A 12,199-nucleotide genomic window follows, 5' to 3' on the forward strand; every position below is an offset into this window, starting at 1 on the left:
CGCCTCCGCACGCATGCAGAGCCGGCCGCGTGCATGTGCACGTGCACACCTGCGCGGCGCTGACAGGATGCACGCAGCAGGCGGGGGGGCGCTTTGATGAGCCGGGGCTCGAGGGTGATGAGAGGGGGCACTGCAGCCTGATTCAGCCAGCTTGGGGGTCACCGGGGTGTGTGTTCATTATAGCAGTGACTCATTTGCACAGCACTCAACCAGGCGCCTCTTTACACATGCGGCGACTAAAAGGCTCATTGTTTAAAAATGTATGGAAATTAAATTTGGCTTCTTTTTTGTCCAATAAGCCAATGTCCTTTTGCAGAATACATTCATATCATCGGATCTAATTCACCTTAAAGCTTGATAATAAAAGCCTTGCAGCGGTGGAGATCAAAACAAAGATTAATGTGCTGTTCGGCTTTCTAGCCCCGCTGTCATGTCATCTGTTATTCTCAGACAAAAGCTTCGTGGTAATGCGGTTAGACCTCACAACAATGCTTAATCACAACAAACCACATTAGGCTAAAGGTAATTGTGTTTGCTTGGTATATGCTGGGGCCTATCTGTTTCGCCACTGCCAACGGAGTGAGGGATGGAGGAGGATGGTTGGGGCTTTTCACTTTCAGCTGGGAGGAGGAGGAGGGGGAGGAAGGGGGGGGGGGGACACGCAACCGAAATAGTCTTGTTTACTTCCAATGTCTGGCTCCACCTTATCGAGTTACAAAGCTGCTGCTGCAAGTCAGATTGGCCTCTGATTGATCTGAGCTCCGATGGCGAAAGGCAGCATGACTGACAGCCCGACAAGAATCTCAGACGGGAGCTGGGTAATGCATGTCATGTCATTTTCCTGGACACACCTGAGGTTTATCGTCCGGCCGAGCCGATCTTATCGCTCGGCCATCTGCATTATGGTAAACGGGACATTTTCCACATCGGCCGGGACATCAAAGGGCAGTAAATGCCACATTAGAATCAGAAAGCGCTCGTAAGAAAGTGTCTCAGCATTTAGAAAAACTCTACTTTTATTATTCAGCTTGCAACCAAGCAACTTAGAAAGGATTATGAATATGAATTTCACAAAGTGAGTAAATGTTCAACAAGTATTTGCTTTCAGAGCCTCACTACAAACTTCAGATCTGTTGATTACAACAGTTAGGCACATGATGCAGTCATCCCACAAACCCTTCCAGTCACCTCCAGTCTTATAAATAGCATTGATTCACTGTACATATACAGGTTTCATAGTAAAGATGCTAAAATGATTCATTTCAAGGGAACCATCCACAGCATCAGTTCACACAGGAGTCCTTGTGTCCAGCTAGAGCGGCTGCAGGCTCTGAGGAGCGGGTCCGGCCTGAGGTCACATGGTCACATGGGGTAGAACTGTGAGGCCGCCTCAGACGACTGGATCTCCACCTGAGCCATCTTGAACTGCGTGCACTGCAGCCACTTGCGCAGCGCAAACGGAGGAGCGCCCGGCGTCTGGCCCTGCAGACTCTGATGGTTGACCCGGTTCTGGATGGCCTGGAGACGCAGCTGCAGCCCCGCGGAGAGGTGCTGCATTCAAAATGGAAGGTCACAAACACAAGTATTGTTTGTTATTTGTGCGTGCATCCAGATAAACGTACAGTAGAGACATCACCTTACCTTTAGGTTTGACTGGATCATGGGCAGCCACATAGGAATGAGCTGAACGGCACAAAGAAGACTGTGTTCACCTACTGGTTAAGATCATTTACTGTTTAAATAGAAAAAATCCACAGTTGTAGCAAACCTTGACAAAGATAGTTGAGTTGCACTCCTGCAAAGCCTCCATCAAACTAATGACATGAAGACACACCATCTCCACCATCTAGGAGGAAAAATCAATATTAAACCTCTTATTTCCTCCAATGCAGTTATTGTTTCTCATGAAAAGCAAAGCACACATTGATCTGAGGACTAAAAATGAAATATTCTCTTATTTGTCTCGACTCTTCTCTTCTCTTTGGCCGACTGAGAAAGAAAAAAAAACGCACCACTCACCACTTTATTGTGCGCCATGAGCTGCAGGATGCTGGGCGTGACCCGACTCCAGAACTCCAGGCCGGTGAGGATGGCGCTGGAGGAGAACTCGGTCTGATTCTGGTTCTGCAGGGACGGCGCGGCAGCCGCCTGCTCGCAGTAGATGGTCCACAGCTGGGCGAACATGAAGGCGTGGAACAGAGAGCACATGTGCAGCACGGACGTCTGCCAGGACACATTAAGGTGAGACCATCTCGCATTACGCATGCCTGGGCTTTTCATTAGAGGATGTCGTTCTGGATGCCAGACCTTGGACTGTTCTGGGAAGCCGATGAGGATGACAATCAGATGATCCGCGATGTGGGAGCCGGCATCGAGGGGGATGGGCATGCAGGAGGTGGAGCCCTGGTGCAGGGAGCAGTGTGTGAGGGACCCCAGGAGGAGCCAGGACAGCTGACGGATGTGGGACACACACTCGATGAACTCTTTGGGCCTGAAGAGGCAAAAACAGGAACCGTTGAGCGACGCGCTCGTATTTGTGCTGCCGCGCGTTTGTCTGCTTCTTTGTGCGTTCGCTGCCATCAGCTGATAGTACAGGACCTACTTTGTTTGTACTTCAAAAGGAAGCGGTTCACATCACGCTCCGTGAATAATTCAGAGAATGACAGATACTGTTTTTGGAAAGTGACAGTGCTTTTTTTGGTCAGCCTATTTCCACGTTTGTATTTTGCAGAGCTGTAAATGCTACAAACAGACGTCACAGCCGGCGTAATTAAATGTACGACTGCTGCCTCAGGTCATAATAATAATAAATGCTTCTTCTCTGTGTCATTCTTACCCTTGCTGCATGGTGGACGGTGGATGATAAAGCCAGGGGAGGTAACGAACCACGGCCTTGTTGTCACGGTGATTTCCTTTGCTGATCTCCATGGCGGCGACCTGTGCCAGGCCCACTTTCAGGTTCCCTCCGAAGGTGTCCTCGTGCAGCGGCTGGCAGCAAGCCTTCATGTGACTCTGTGGAAGGAAGGCGGTGGTGACGCACGCGCACACAGCAGCTTAAGGCTGAAATGGATGGAGCGGCACTCACTTTCAGCTTGGTTAGCGTGTGCATGTCTGCAATGAAGTCCAGGAGCTCGCTGATGTACTGCCGCATGCACTCCATAGCCGCCGTCGTGCACTGGTGAGAAGAATAAAAAGTGGCTGCTTCACACTGGGCTCTTTTCCTATTTCCTGCTGTTTTATGAGGCGGATTTTAATAAGGTTCCAACGCCCAGTGACTTCAGTCTTACCCCCGGCAGAGTCGAGATCATGTGCTTTTGGATGATGGTGGATTCTGCGAGTCGCGTGCCAATGTCTGCGCAGACAAACTGAGAAACGCACAACGCAGCGTTGAAAGCACAAGTCGGGCAATGCAGACTGAAAAGCACGAAAACGTCGCGTTTACCTGGACCAGGAGTAACAAGTTGGTGTCGGGCAGAGGCGTCTTGAACTTGAGCGCCTGCAGAAGCTCCAGCACCACAATGCGGGACATGTAGAACTTATCTCTCTCCTGTTTGTGCGGAGATACAGAGCGGAGTGAATGTACTGATGCAGCAGGACTGCCTTTGTCTATTATCACTCTCCCTTACTCATGCTGTGAGGAGCGCATAAACCCTGTAGCCTGGATGTGGGGGGGGGGGGGGGGGGGGGGGGGGGGTGGGTGGGGGGTGGGGGTGGGGGGGGGGCACACGGAGGAGCCGAGGAGTAGATTTAGGCCAGTCCAGATCTCTCCTCCCAGAGTCCCAGCAGCTCAGAGGAGGCTGTCAGGCTGCCTGCTCCCTCCCCGAGGACGGCCTGCGCTCTTCATCCCCTCCACACGGAGCCCAGCTGCCTGTTTACAAACCACACTGTCATCTTCGCCCTGCACTGGAGTCTCCTGCCGGGCGACGCGCACACCTGCTGCGCCGCGGGACAAACTTCGGGTCTCGAGAGCCCGACGTCGCGTCCTGACCTCCGAAAGGCAACGGACGTGGCTGAAAAATGCCCCCTGCGCTCCCCCGGAGACGCACCCGCCATAAAACAACCGCACAGGACAGGTCCCAAAACCAATCGCTCATAGTGCCCCTTGGTTTTAAGAAGCGGATATTACACAGTAAGGAAGCGAAGGGGGGGGTGGAAAATCAATACTGCAGGAGACATAAAGCATGAGGCGTTGACAGTAGTGAGGACTACGGATCCATCTGTCCGGAGTGTGCAGACAGCCCTGGCTCCGTCTCCGTCTGAGACGGCCACTCAGAAACACACCATACATCCTCAGCAGCAGCAGCAGCCGCAGCAGCAGCAGCCGCGCACCCACTAATCATGTTAATCAATACCAGCTGATTGCCTACTTAATCATCCGTGACACGCGGCCACATTGCCGGGCGACCGGAGCGCTGTGGAAGCAGGTGAAGCCAAAGAGCGATGGGCTCGGGCTCTTTCCGGGCCGGACGCCTGCGCGCGTACCTTATTGAAGGCTTTGTAGCACAGTCCGCACAGTTCCACAAGGTAGGAGAGGCTGAAGATGCCGTACTGGATGACAAAACTCAGCAGCTTGGAGAAGGGCTCCAGGAGGCTCTGCAGGATGGAGACAGAGAGTAAACATGGGGCTAAGACTGGGACAAACCACTGTTTCCTATGAGCTTACCCGGGTAGCGTTTGTCGTCGGTATCTTCAAAAGACAAATGATAATCCTCAAGCTGGGATCCATGGGACACTAAAGGAAAGGGAGAGTGTTTCATGATGCATATTAATGGTCATAGCGGGGAAGTAGGTGGAAGTAGGTCTGCAGTAATAAACGTATAGAGAAAACCGACCTTCAAGGTCAAAAACACCAAATCAATTACAATTTTGAGACTCTGTCCTGGTGAAGCCGCCAAGGACACGGCGAGATGCTTCCTCCTCAACCCATAATCACATCAGAGCATATCAGGCCATGACTAAGTGAACGGAAGCACCGCTATCTACCTTCAGAGGAAGCACCGAGGGCAGTTTGGTGAGGAAGGTCTGGAACTGGTTGCAGATGGTGGTCCACAGGTTGCTGGGGCAGTCCATGGGCAGAGCCTCCATGAAGGTGGCGATGTTGTCCAGGCAGTGCAGCATGGTGCCCCCTGCTGGCAGACTCTTCTTGTTGTTCAGGCCCTGCAGGGCAGAGCGGCAAAAACCACGACTGGCTTATATAAAGTGCGGCTGGAAACGCATGCATTTCCATTTAACTGCTGATTAATTCCAGAGTCGCAATGCTCGCGATGACATTGGTGGATTTAGGAGCACGAAGCTCGATGGCTTGGCTCACGTTCCCGTAGGATTTGCATCTCGGGGGCTTATTTCGCTTTACGTTGACAATAAACTGTGCGGAACAAGTGGTGCAGAATAAGAGGTTTTCGTGAATGCCCAGATGATGCGCTGTTTTCACCGCTTTGACGAGAGCTCCTCCTGCTGGCGAAGAGAAGTGCAGCCTCACCTCCAGCAGCATGTTGAGGGCAGCGACAGAGCTCAGCTCGTTGAAATCTATCAGCGCCGACGCCAGCGTGCGCAGGAAGCTTCCGTCTGCGGGTGAGAGAGAGGCGGTGAGTGGAGCGGCGTCTGCAGCATCTGCGGTGCCTGCGGCGTCTGCAGCGTCTGCAGCGTCTGCGACGTCTGCGACGTCTGCAGCGTCTGCAACGTCTGCAGCGTCTGCAGCGTCTGCGACGCCTGCAGCGTCTGCGACGTCTGCGGCGTCTGCGGCGTCTGCGGCGTTTGCAGCGTCTGCAGCGTCTGCAGCGTCTGCGGCGGCCGCTCACCTTTGATGTTGCTCTGGAAGAGCTGCGGCAGGATGCCATTAGGGGCCAGCTGGTGGAACATGCAGCGGAGGAACTGCTTGGCCACGCCGGCCACGTTGCCTGGGATCAGCATGCTGCAGGACATCACAGGGAGACAGGCGGTCACACCACACGCCTCGCATTAAACCCACCCATGAGCACAGTGAGCGCGTACCTCTCGGCCTGTCCGGAGAAATTGGCACTGGATGCCAACCTGAAAGGAGTCAAAGTGGCGGGTGAATTATGCATGAGTTCTACAGGCAGTTCTGAAGCTCTGTGGATGCAGACCTGCCCACGGACTGCATGATGTCGAGCAGCATGGGAGCCGCCAGGTCAGGGCTCAGGTGAATGAACATGGACAGAACCACCACCGCGAGGCTCAGCGTCTCCTCGTCGTACTCCTCCAGCACGGCCGCGCAGTCCCGGCATCTGGAGCGGCACACGCACGCGCCACATCAGCAGGAATGAATCATTAAGAAGGGGCCGTGGCCGCGCAGCTGACGGCTGATGGATTCACCTGTCAGACATGGTCGTGGGCTGCTCGTCGATGAACTCCTCCGGGGCCGGGACGAACATGCTGACGGTGCTTGGTGCAGAGAGGAGGCTCGTTTTTGTGGGACCTACAGAGAAACAGGACATTGGTAATGCAATCGATTCTAAATGTAATTCCTCTCATCAATTTGACAGTTTCAAGGAGGAAATGTTTCACAGGGTTATTTCATTATTCCATGGAGATGAGCCTGTTTAAATCTATTGTTATAATGTTTTCTTGCTTTTCCTCTGTTCATTTTTATTTCACTCGTATCACTTTGTTCGCCTTCGCGGCTGAATTCTTTAACCGCCTCAAGAGTTCATTAGGGAACAAAGCAAAGGCCCGAGCGACCGACCCGTCTCCCAGGTGCTGATGTTATGCGGCGCGCTGGACTGATGCTCCAGCTGCCTCTTCATCAGCTGACTCATGGTCAGAGCTCCCAGAGAGCCTCGCTTCACCTGCCGGTACTGAGCTGAAGCAGACAACAGCAGCAAAGCATGTAAAACAGTGTTTGAATGCATTGGGAGATGTTTAATGGGAGTATTATTAAGTGTGCGTTTACTTGATACTGAGGAGCGGTGGCTCGTCTCCGGAATGGCAGCTTCAAGCGTTGGAGCGGAGGCCGATTCTCGTGGCTTCTCCAATGTGGATAAAACCTTGTGATCTGCAAAGCATCATGGGTAAACAAATGAGGGCCCTGGCGTCAAGGTGCACCCCCGGCCCCGCGTGGACCCGTCCCTACCCGTCTCGGCGGCCTGCTCGCCCCCCAGCTTGTCAAACGTGTTGAAGGAGATGTCCAGGTACTCCCTCTGAATGGCGCTGACCGCTATCTTCCTCTGCTTCCGCTGCCGAGGCACGATCTGAATCTTGAACTCGGCCTCGTCGTTGTCGCCCGCGTTCTCGGGCTTGGGCTCGCTGTCGGCGTCGTCGCCCATGTCGTCGTCCTCTTCGTCGTCGCCGTCCTCCTCTTCCTCGCCGTTGCTGTTGCTCTTGCTCTTCTCCGGGGACGAGAGTGGCTCCGCTTGGTCCTCGGGGATGTTGAGGAAGACGCTGCGATCGGAGGGACCCGTCCCCGCCCCCGCCCCCGACCCCGTCCCTGTCCCCGTCCCCGTCCCTGTCCCCGACCCTGTCCCCGACCCTGTCCCCGTCCCTGTCCCCGTCCCCGCCCCCGACCCCGTCCCTGTCCCCGTCCCTGTCCCTGTCCCTGTCCCTGTCCCCGTCCCCGTCCCTGTCCCCGTCCCCGTCCCCTCGGGCGCCAGAGAGGCGTCGTCTAAGGAGGTGTCGGGCACGTGCGGCGTCTTTCTCAGCAGGTCTCGCTTCTGTTTCAGGGTCATGGGGCTCTCGTTGCAGGGGTTCTCCTGGCGGTCGGGGAGCTCCAGAGACGGGCTGGGGGTCAGACGGTGCGGCTTCCTTTCTGCAAAGCCTTTCTCTGAGCCTCCTTCTCCCAGCAGATCCGTGCTTTTGTCACTGGAACAGTCCTCCACGCTGACCTGGACCACCGGGGACAGCCTCAGGGTGCTGCTGCTGGCGGGAGAGGCCGTCACCTTCGGACTCCCGTTGAACCTGGAGCTGGTGACGGTGTTGAGGTCAAATTCCTCGTCGCTCTCCACGATCCTCAAAGGCGGTAGAGGCTCAAACACCAAGGAGTCGCTGTCGGACATGGAAAGCAGCGAGTGCTTTTCCGGTATGGACGTGCAGTCGGAGGACAGGTCGATGAGGTCCTGGTCCTCCTTCTCCTGAAGCGATCCCACGAGGGAGCCCTGGTCCATCTTGTCGTCGAAGGTCTCCATGCAGCTGAGCCGAACCTCCGGGATGACGGGTTTGGAGATGTCCGAATGGCCGCCGCGGGAGCCCCGTCGATCCACAGGCTCCACCCCCTCCACCCGCACCGAGGAGCCGTCCGAGGACCCTTTGCCGTGATGGCGGCCGCGCGCGGCGGCCAGCGACGGGGGCAGGATCACAGGCGGCGCCTGCAGGTCGCAGCGGTCGATGCAGGACTTGCGCCTGTGCTCGTCCAGGTTGAACAGGATGGAGTCGGTGTTGGAGATGTCCAGGGACTTCTGCTTGTGCATGGCCTGCAGACGCTTCTTGCGGGTGCTCTCCTCCCTCACGCAGTGCAGGATGCTGTCCTGCAGGGCGCTGGCTTCCCGGTACTCGGACAGCTCGATCTCACCTGACGCACACAGCAACAGCCGCAGCAGGAACATGCAGAGATGCATTTTACATGCTGTCATACTACGCTTCACTGCGAAAGCCTCTGTCTCATACTTTTCTTGGCGTTCAGCTCCACGGGCTGATACTTCACGGATTTGCTGCCGCCGATCCGTTTCAGGCGAGCGAAGAAGGTCTGCGACTCCTTGTTGGCGGCGCCGGTCGGTGTGTCGTGTACGTCTGACTCATCAAAAACACTGTCCTCTTCTGAAATGAGAGAAATATGGAAAATGGACATCAGTGTTAAAGAATAATGAATCAAAGAATGATCAATAACAAATACGTTATCCTATATTATATACCCTTTTCCTTCTCGCTGTAGCGGCTCATGTTGGAGTTGTCGCTGTACAGGGGTCCTGCGGTCGCGTGGGGCCGGCAGCTGTGATACTGGGCGTTCAGGGTGTTGATGGTGATGTGGATCAGGTGCAGGACCACTTTGCTGCCATCCATGTCTCTGTACGGGTACTGCAGTTCACGGAACAACGCGTCACCATGGCGCTCCACGAAAAGGCAAAGGCAACGTGTTGAATTCATGCACACAGTCAGTACCTTGTAGAGGATAACCAGCAGGGCCTTGAGCCACATCTGTCTAATGTGTGGCCTCAGGGCCCAGAGGGAGCATCGAGGCGGCTGCTGGAAGTAGTGCCGGAGCTGAGGACACGTGCAGTACTTCAGCACCTGCACCACCAGGGGGAGCAGCTGCTTCCCTAAACCAATGTTGTAGTCCAACACCTGAAATGCACACAGCTCTGTTGATTAGCGTAATTACCTCAGCAACAAGCAGCAAGTAGCAAAGACTCAATGAGGTGCGTCACTTGTGCGATGCCAGCGATGAAGGCGTTGAAGCAGGTGGAGGTGCGCATCTTCTGCGGCGCGATCATGAAGCAGCCCTCCTGCTGGTCGTAGCCCAGCAGCACGTACAGGTGGCGCTTGACCGTGTTGAAGGCCTTGGCGCTGCCGATGTCGGCCTCGGCGCTGCTCTGGTCCTTGGCCATGAACTTCATTAGCACCATGATGAGCTGGTGGACCGTCTGGTGATCTATGCCCGCGTCCTCGGGCAGCAGGTCGCGGATGACGGTGTCGTCCTCGGGGGACGGGGTCTGGCCTGCGAGAGGGGCTGAGGCGTCAGGGTTAAAGTGCGGGAGGAAACGAGCTGCAGACAGGACGGGGGACGGGGGGAGAGCAGGGGGGAGCAGGGGGGAGGCCACAGCACAGAGGTGGAGATGACGTCATGCAGCACATCACCACAACATGTGGATGGGACACGTGGAAATGGGGAAAACACAAAAATGGCCTGCTAGCTGTTAGCAACAGTGCGTTCTCTTCATCACAATTAGGCAGAACCTAAAGAAAAACATTGTATTTTCATATTTCACTCCTACAAACATGAGCCTGAGTCATTGTAATCGTAGCACTTTCCTCCATTATGGCGTGATCATGAGGATAACACTGTGTGTTTCAGGTTTGGTTCATTTACCTGGCAGGACTTTCTCTAGCATATCTCCCAGTGTCGGGGCAGAGTGCTCCTGCCTCGTAAGCCTTAGAGCTAAAAACCACATATGGAGAACACAATTAAGGAGAATGTACAAGGGAGGTGGCACAGGATACGCGTCTGAGCTTCACCACAGCCACACGAATACGCAAACACAAGCCACACTGTGGAACCCACTGAGACCCACAATAAATATCCAACACCAGTGAAACCGCCCCGAAACTCAGACCGCATTCTGTGCAGAGCCAGACACACAATGACCGACACCAAACACTGATGTGAAAGGAAAAATGGTGGAATGAGGCAAGACTTTGGTCGAGGGTTCTCATAAAGTCATGATCGTGTTCCGACCGCCGTCTGGGCTGATCGCACACACGGGCTCCGGTCTGTGCTACTCACGGAGGCGGTTGCTCAGGGACTCGGGGAGGGAAAAGGCCCGTTTGGACTCGGCCTGGCCTCCCCTCACGCTGTCGCGGAGGGAGCGCACGCTCTTCTGGCGGTTCCTGGCGAAACGGGCCCGTCGGATCTTCCACATGGCCGCGTCGCTGAGGTTGGCGACGTTGGTGCGCACCGCCGTGATGGCTGCGGGGAAAGACAGTGAGTGCTGGGCTCTGACGTGCCTGTCGTAGCACTGAGCGGTGGGAACGTACTGGTGGGGAAGGGGAAGTCTTTGTTGCAGTCCAGGTGCAGCTGAGCCTCCAGGGACAGCGTTTCGAAGCGGTTGACGAAGAACTCCCAGCTGAGCGCGGGAACGTCTTTCTTCAGGAAGTGCAGAAGCAGCAGTTTGCTGAGGATGACGGGCCGGTCCCTCACGACAGTGTCGAACTGGAAATCCATGCAGAGGCACAAGCCCTGCAGGACAAACACACGCATGTGAACACACACACACACGCGCGGTGATGGAACCGGAACCCGCCACGCGTGAACCTCACCTGCAGGGCCGGCCTCTTGATGGTGTCCAGCAGGAGCCGGGCCCGCGTGGCCACCGCGGGGTTCACGTCCTCCACGGCGGCCAGGAAGCAGCAGAAGGCGTGGGCCAGCGAGTACTTCAGCAGGTGGTTCTTGGTCACGGCGCCGATGTCCAGGAAGCGGCACAGCACCGCCACCTTCTCCACTGGGTGAAAACGCATCAGCATCATCAGCATCATCAGCATCATCAGCATCATCAGCATCATCAGCATCAGCATCAGCATCATCAGCATCATCAGACAGCACGGAGCTGCTGTTACCAACAGATCACAAACTTACCCACTGTGACATGATGACTGGTGCCTAGTTTTGGCCACCAGATGTCAGTGTGGGAGAGAACAGACAGTTAAACTATTTTTTACTAAATAGTACCATTACTTATTCTGTCTACCATCAGAACACTATTTTACTTAACTATAGTGTTTTAAATAGGTAAATGGGTAAATACAATAATGAGCTAATAAGAATCGGATGCCAGGAAGTTTTTTGATTTCCTTCCTCTCTGGAAATATATTTTAATCCTCTTTGCCGCCTATTTGAAGCACAGAGTAACCATGGCAACAACACAGAAAGATGTAGGCAGGCAGGGGTTTGTGGACCAGACTGTAGCAACCTGGGGAAAACTAGTGTTAGTTTGTACATGACATCCCTCACCTGCTTCAAATCGCATTTTCCAGTCTTTGCTGTTGAAGTTGGTGTTGATGAGGTTCCAGAAGATGTCGGCTCCGTGGGACAAGGAGAGGGCGTGAAGGAGCTGGGGCACAGCCAGCGAGGCCAACTGGCAGAACTCTGACTTCAACATGGACCACAGGCTGAAACAGAGAAGTTACTGTCATGGACTCAATCAGCAAGCGGAAGCAAGCACTTATGAATTCACGTGTTGGTTTCACGGTGACGCACCACGGGATGAGCATCTTCTCCTGGACGTAGGCCAGGAACTGTGGGTGATCCTTGCGTGCAAGGTACAAACACTCTCCGTGGAGACACAGGATCTTCAGACAGTTGAGCATGTTGAACAAGATGTCAGGCTCCTCAAACTTTGACATCTCCTGAACATGAAGACCATAATTATGATTAGAATTATGCATTCAGTCTGTCTGTGCTCCAGGTTTCTGGTTCAGTACCTGCAGAACGGTGTAGATAAGCTTCAGAGACACAGGGAGCTGCTGGTACGAGAAC

At 54.6% G+C, this 12,199-nt stretch overlaps 1 protein-coding gene across 1 annotated transcript in view; it reads right to left on the reverse strand.

The window, feature by feature from the left end:
• Positions 1 to 992: 992 nt before the first annotated feature.
• LOC114848727 (protein unc-79 homolog) overlaps positions 993 to 12,199 on the reverse strand; it is a 23,479-nt gene continuing 12,272 nt past the window's right edge. The window contains exons 21-52 of the mRNA XM_055505890.1: positions 12,145 to 12,199; positions 11,921 to 12,069; positions 11,675 to 11,832; positions 10,984 to 11,165; positions 10,702 to 10,903; positions 10,451 to 10,633; positions 10,037 to 10,105; positions 9,375 to 9,712; positions 9,109 to 9,291; positions 8,862 to 9,024; positions 8,617 to 8,766; positions 7,586 to 8,521; positions 7,091 to 7,435; positions 6,911 to 7,012; positions 6,704 to 6,820; positions 6,334 to 6,436; positions 6,105 to 6,245; positions 5,992 to 6,030; positions 5,799 to 5,911; positions 5,480 to 5,565; positions 4,984 to 5,157; positions 4,664 to 4,732; positions 4,483 to 4,593; positions 3,443 to 3,547; positions 3,288 to 3,365; positions 3,086 to 3,175; positions 2,837 to 3,012; positions 2,308 to 2,491; positions 2,020 to 2,223; positions 1,769 to 1,846; positions 1,642 to 1,683; positions 993 to 1,551 (exon numbers count right to left, since the gene is read on the reverse strand). The exon at positions 12,145 to 12,199 is cut by the window's right edge and continues 25 nt beyond it. Of these exons, the coding sequence (XP_055361865.1) occupies positions 1,363 to 1,551; positions 1,642 to 1,683; positions 1,769 to 1,846; positions 2,020 to 2,223; positions 2,308 to 2,491; positions 2,837 to 3,012; positions 3,086 to 3,175; positions 3,288 to 3,365; positions 3,443 to 3,547; positions 4,483 to 4,593; positions 4,664 to 4,732; positions 4,984 to 5,157; positions 5,480 to 5,565; positions 5,799 to 5,911; positions 5,992 to 6,030; positions 6,105 to 6,245; positions 6,334 to 6,436; positions 6,704 to 6,820; positions 6,911 to 7,012; positions 7,091 to 7,435; positions 7,586 to 8,521; positions 8,617 to 8,766; positions 8,862 to 9,024; positions 9,109 to 9,291; positions 9,375 to 9,712; positions 10,037 to 10,105; positions 10,451 to 10,633; positions 10,702 to 10,903; positions 10,984 to 11,165; positions 11,675 to 11,832; positions 11,921 to 12,069; positions 12,145 to 12,199 (5,314 nt within the window). The 3' untranslated portion in view covers positions 993 to 1,362. The remainder of the gene's footprint in view (positions 1,552 to 1,641; positions 1,684 to 1,768; positions 1,847 to 2,019; positions 2,224 to 2,307; positions 2,492 to 2,836; positions 3,013 to 3,085; positions 3,176 to 3,287; positions 3,366 to 3,442; positions 3,548 to 4,482; positions 4,594 to 4,663; positions 4,733 to 4,983; positions 5,158 to 5,479; positions 5,566 to 5,798; positions 5,912 to 5,991; positions 6,031 to 6,104; positions 6,246 to 6,333; positions 6,437 to 6,703; positions 6,821 to 6,910; positions 7,013 to 7,090; positions 7,436 to 7,585; positions 8,522 to 8,616; positions 8,767 to 8,861; positions 9,025 to 9,108; positions 9,292 to 9,374; positions 9,713 to 10,036; positions 10,106 to 10,450; positions 10,634 to 10,701; positions 10,904 to 10,983; positions 11,166 to 11,674; positions 11,833 to 11,920; positions 12,070 to 12,144) is intronic.

The sequence above is a fragment of the Betta splendens genome, chromosome 22 (genome assembly GCF_900634795.4).
Source record: "Betta splendens chromosome 22, fBetSpl5.4, whole genome shotgun sequence".
NCBI classification, from domain to species: Eukaryota; Metazoa; Chordata; class Actinopteri; order Anabantiformes; family Osphronemidae; genus Betta; species Betta splendens.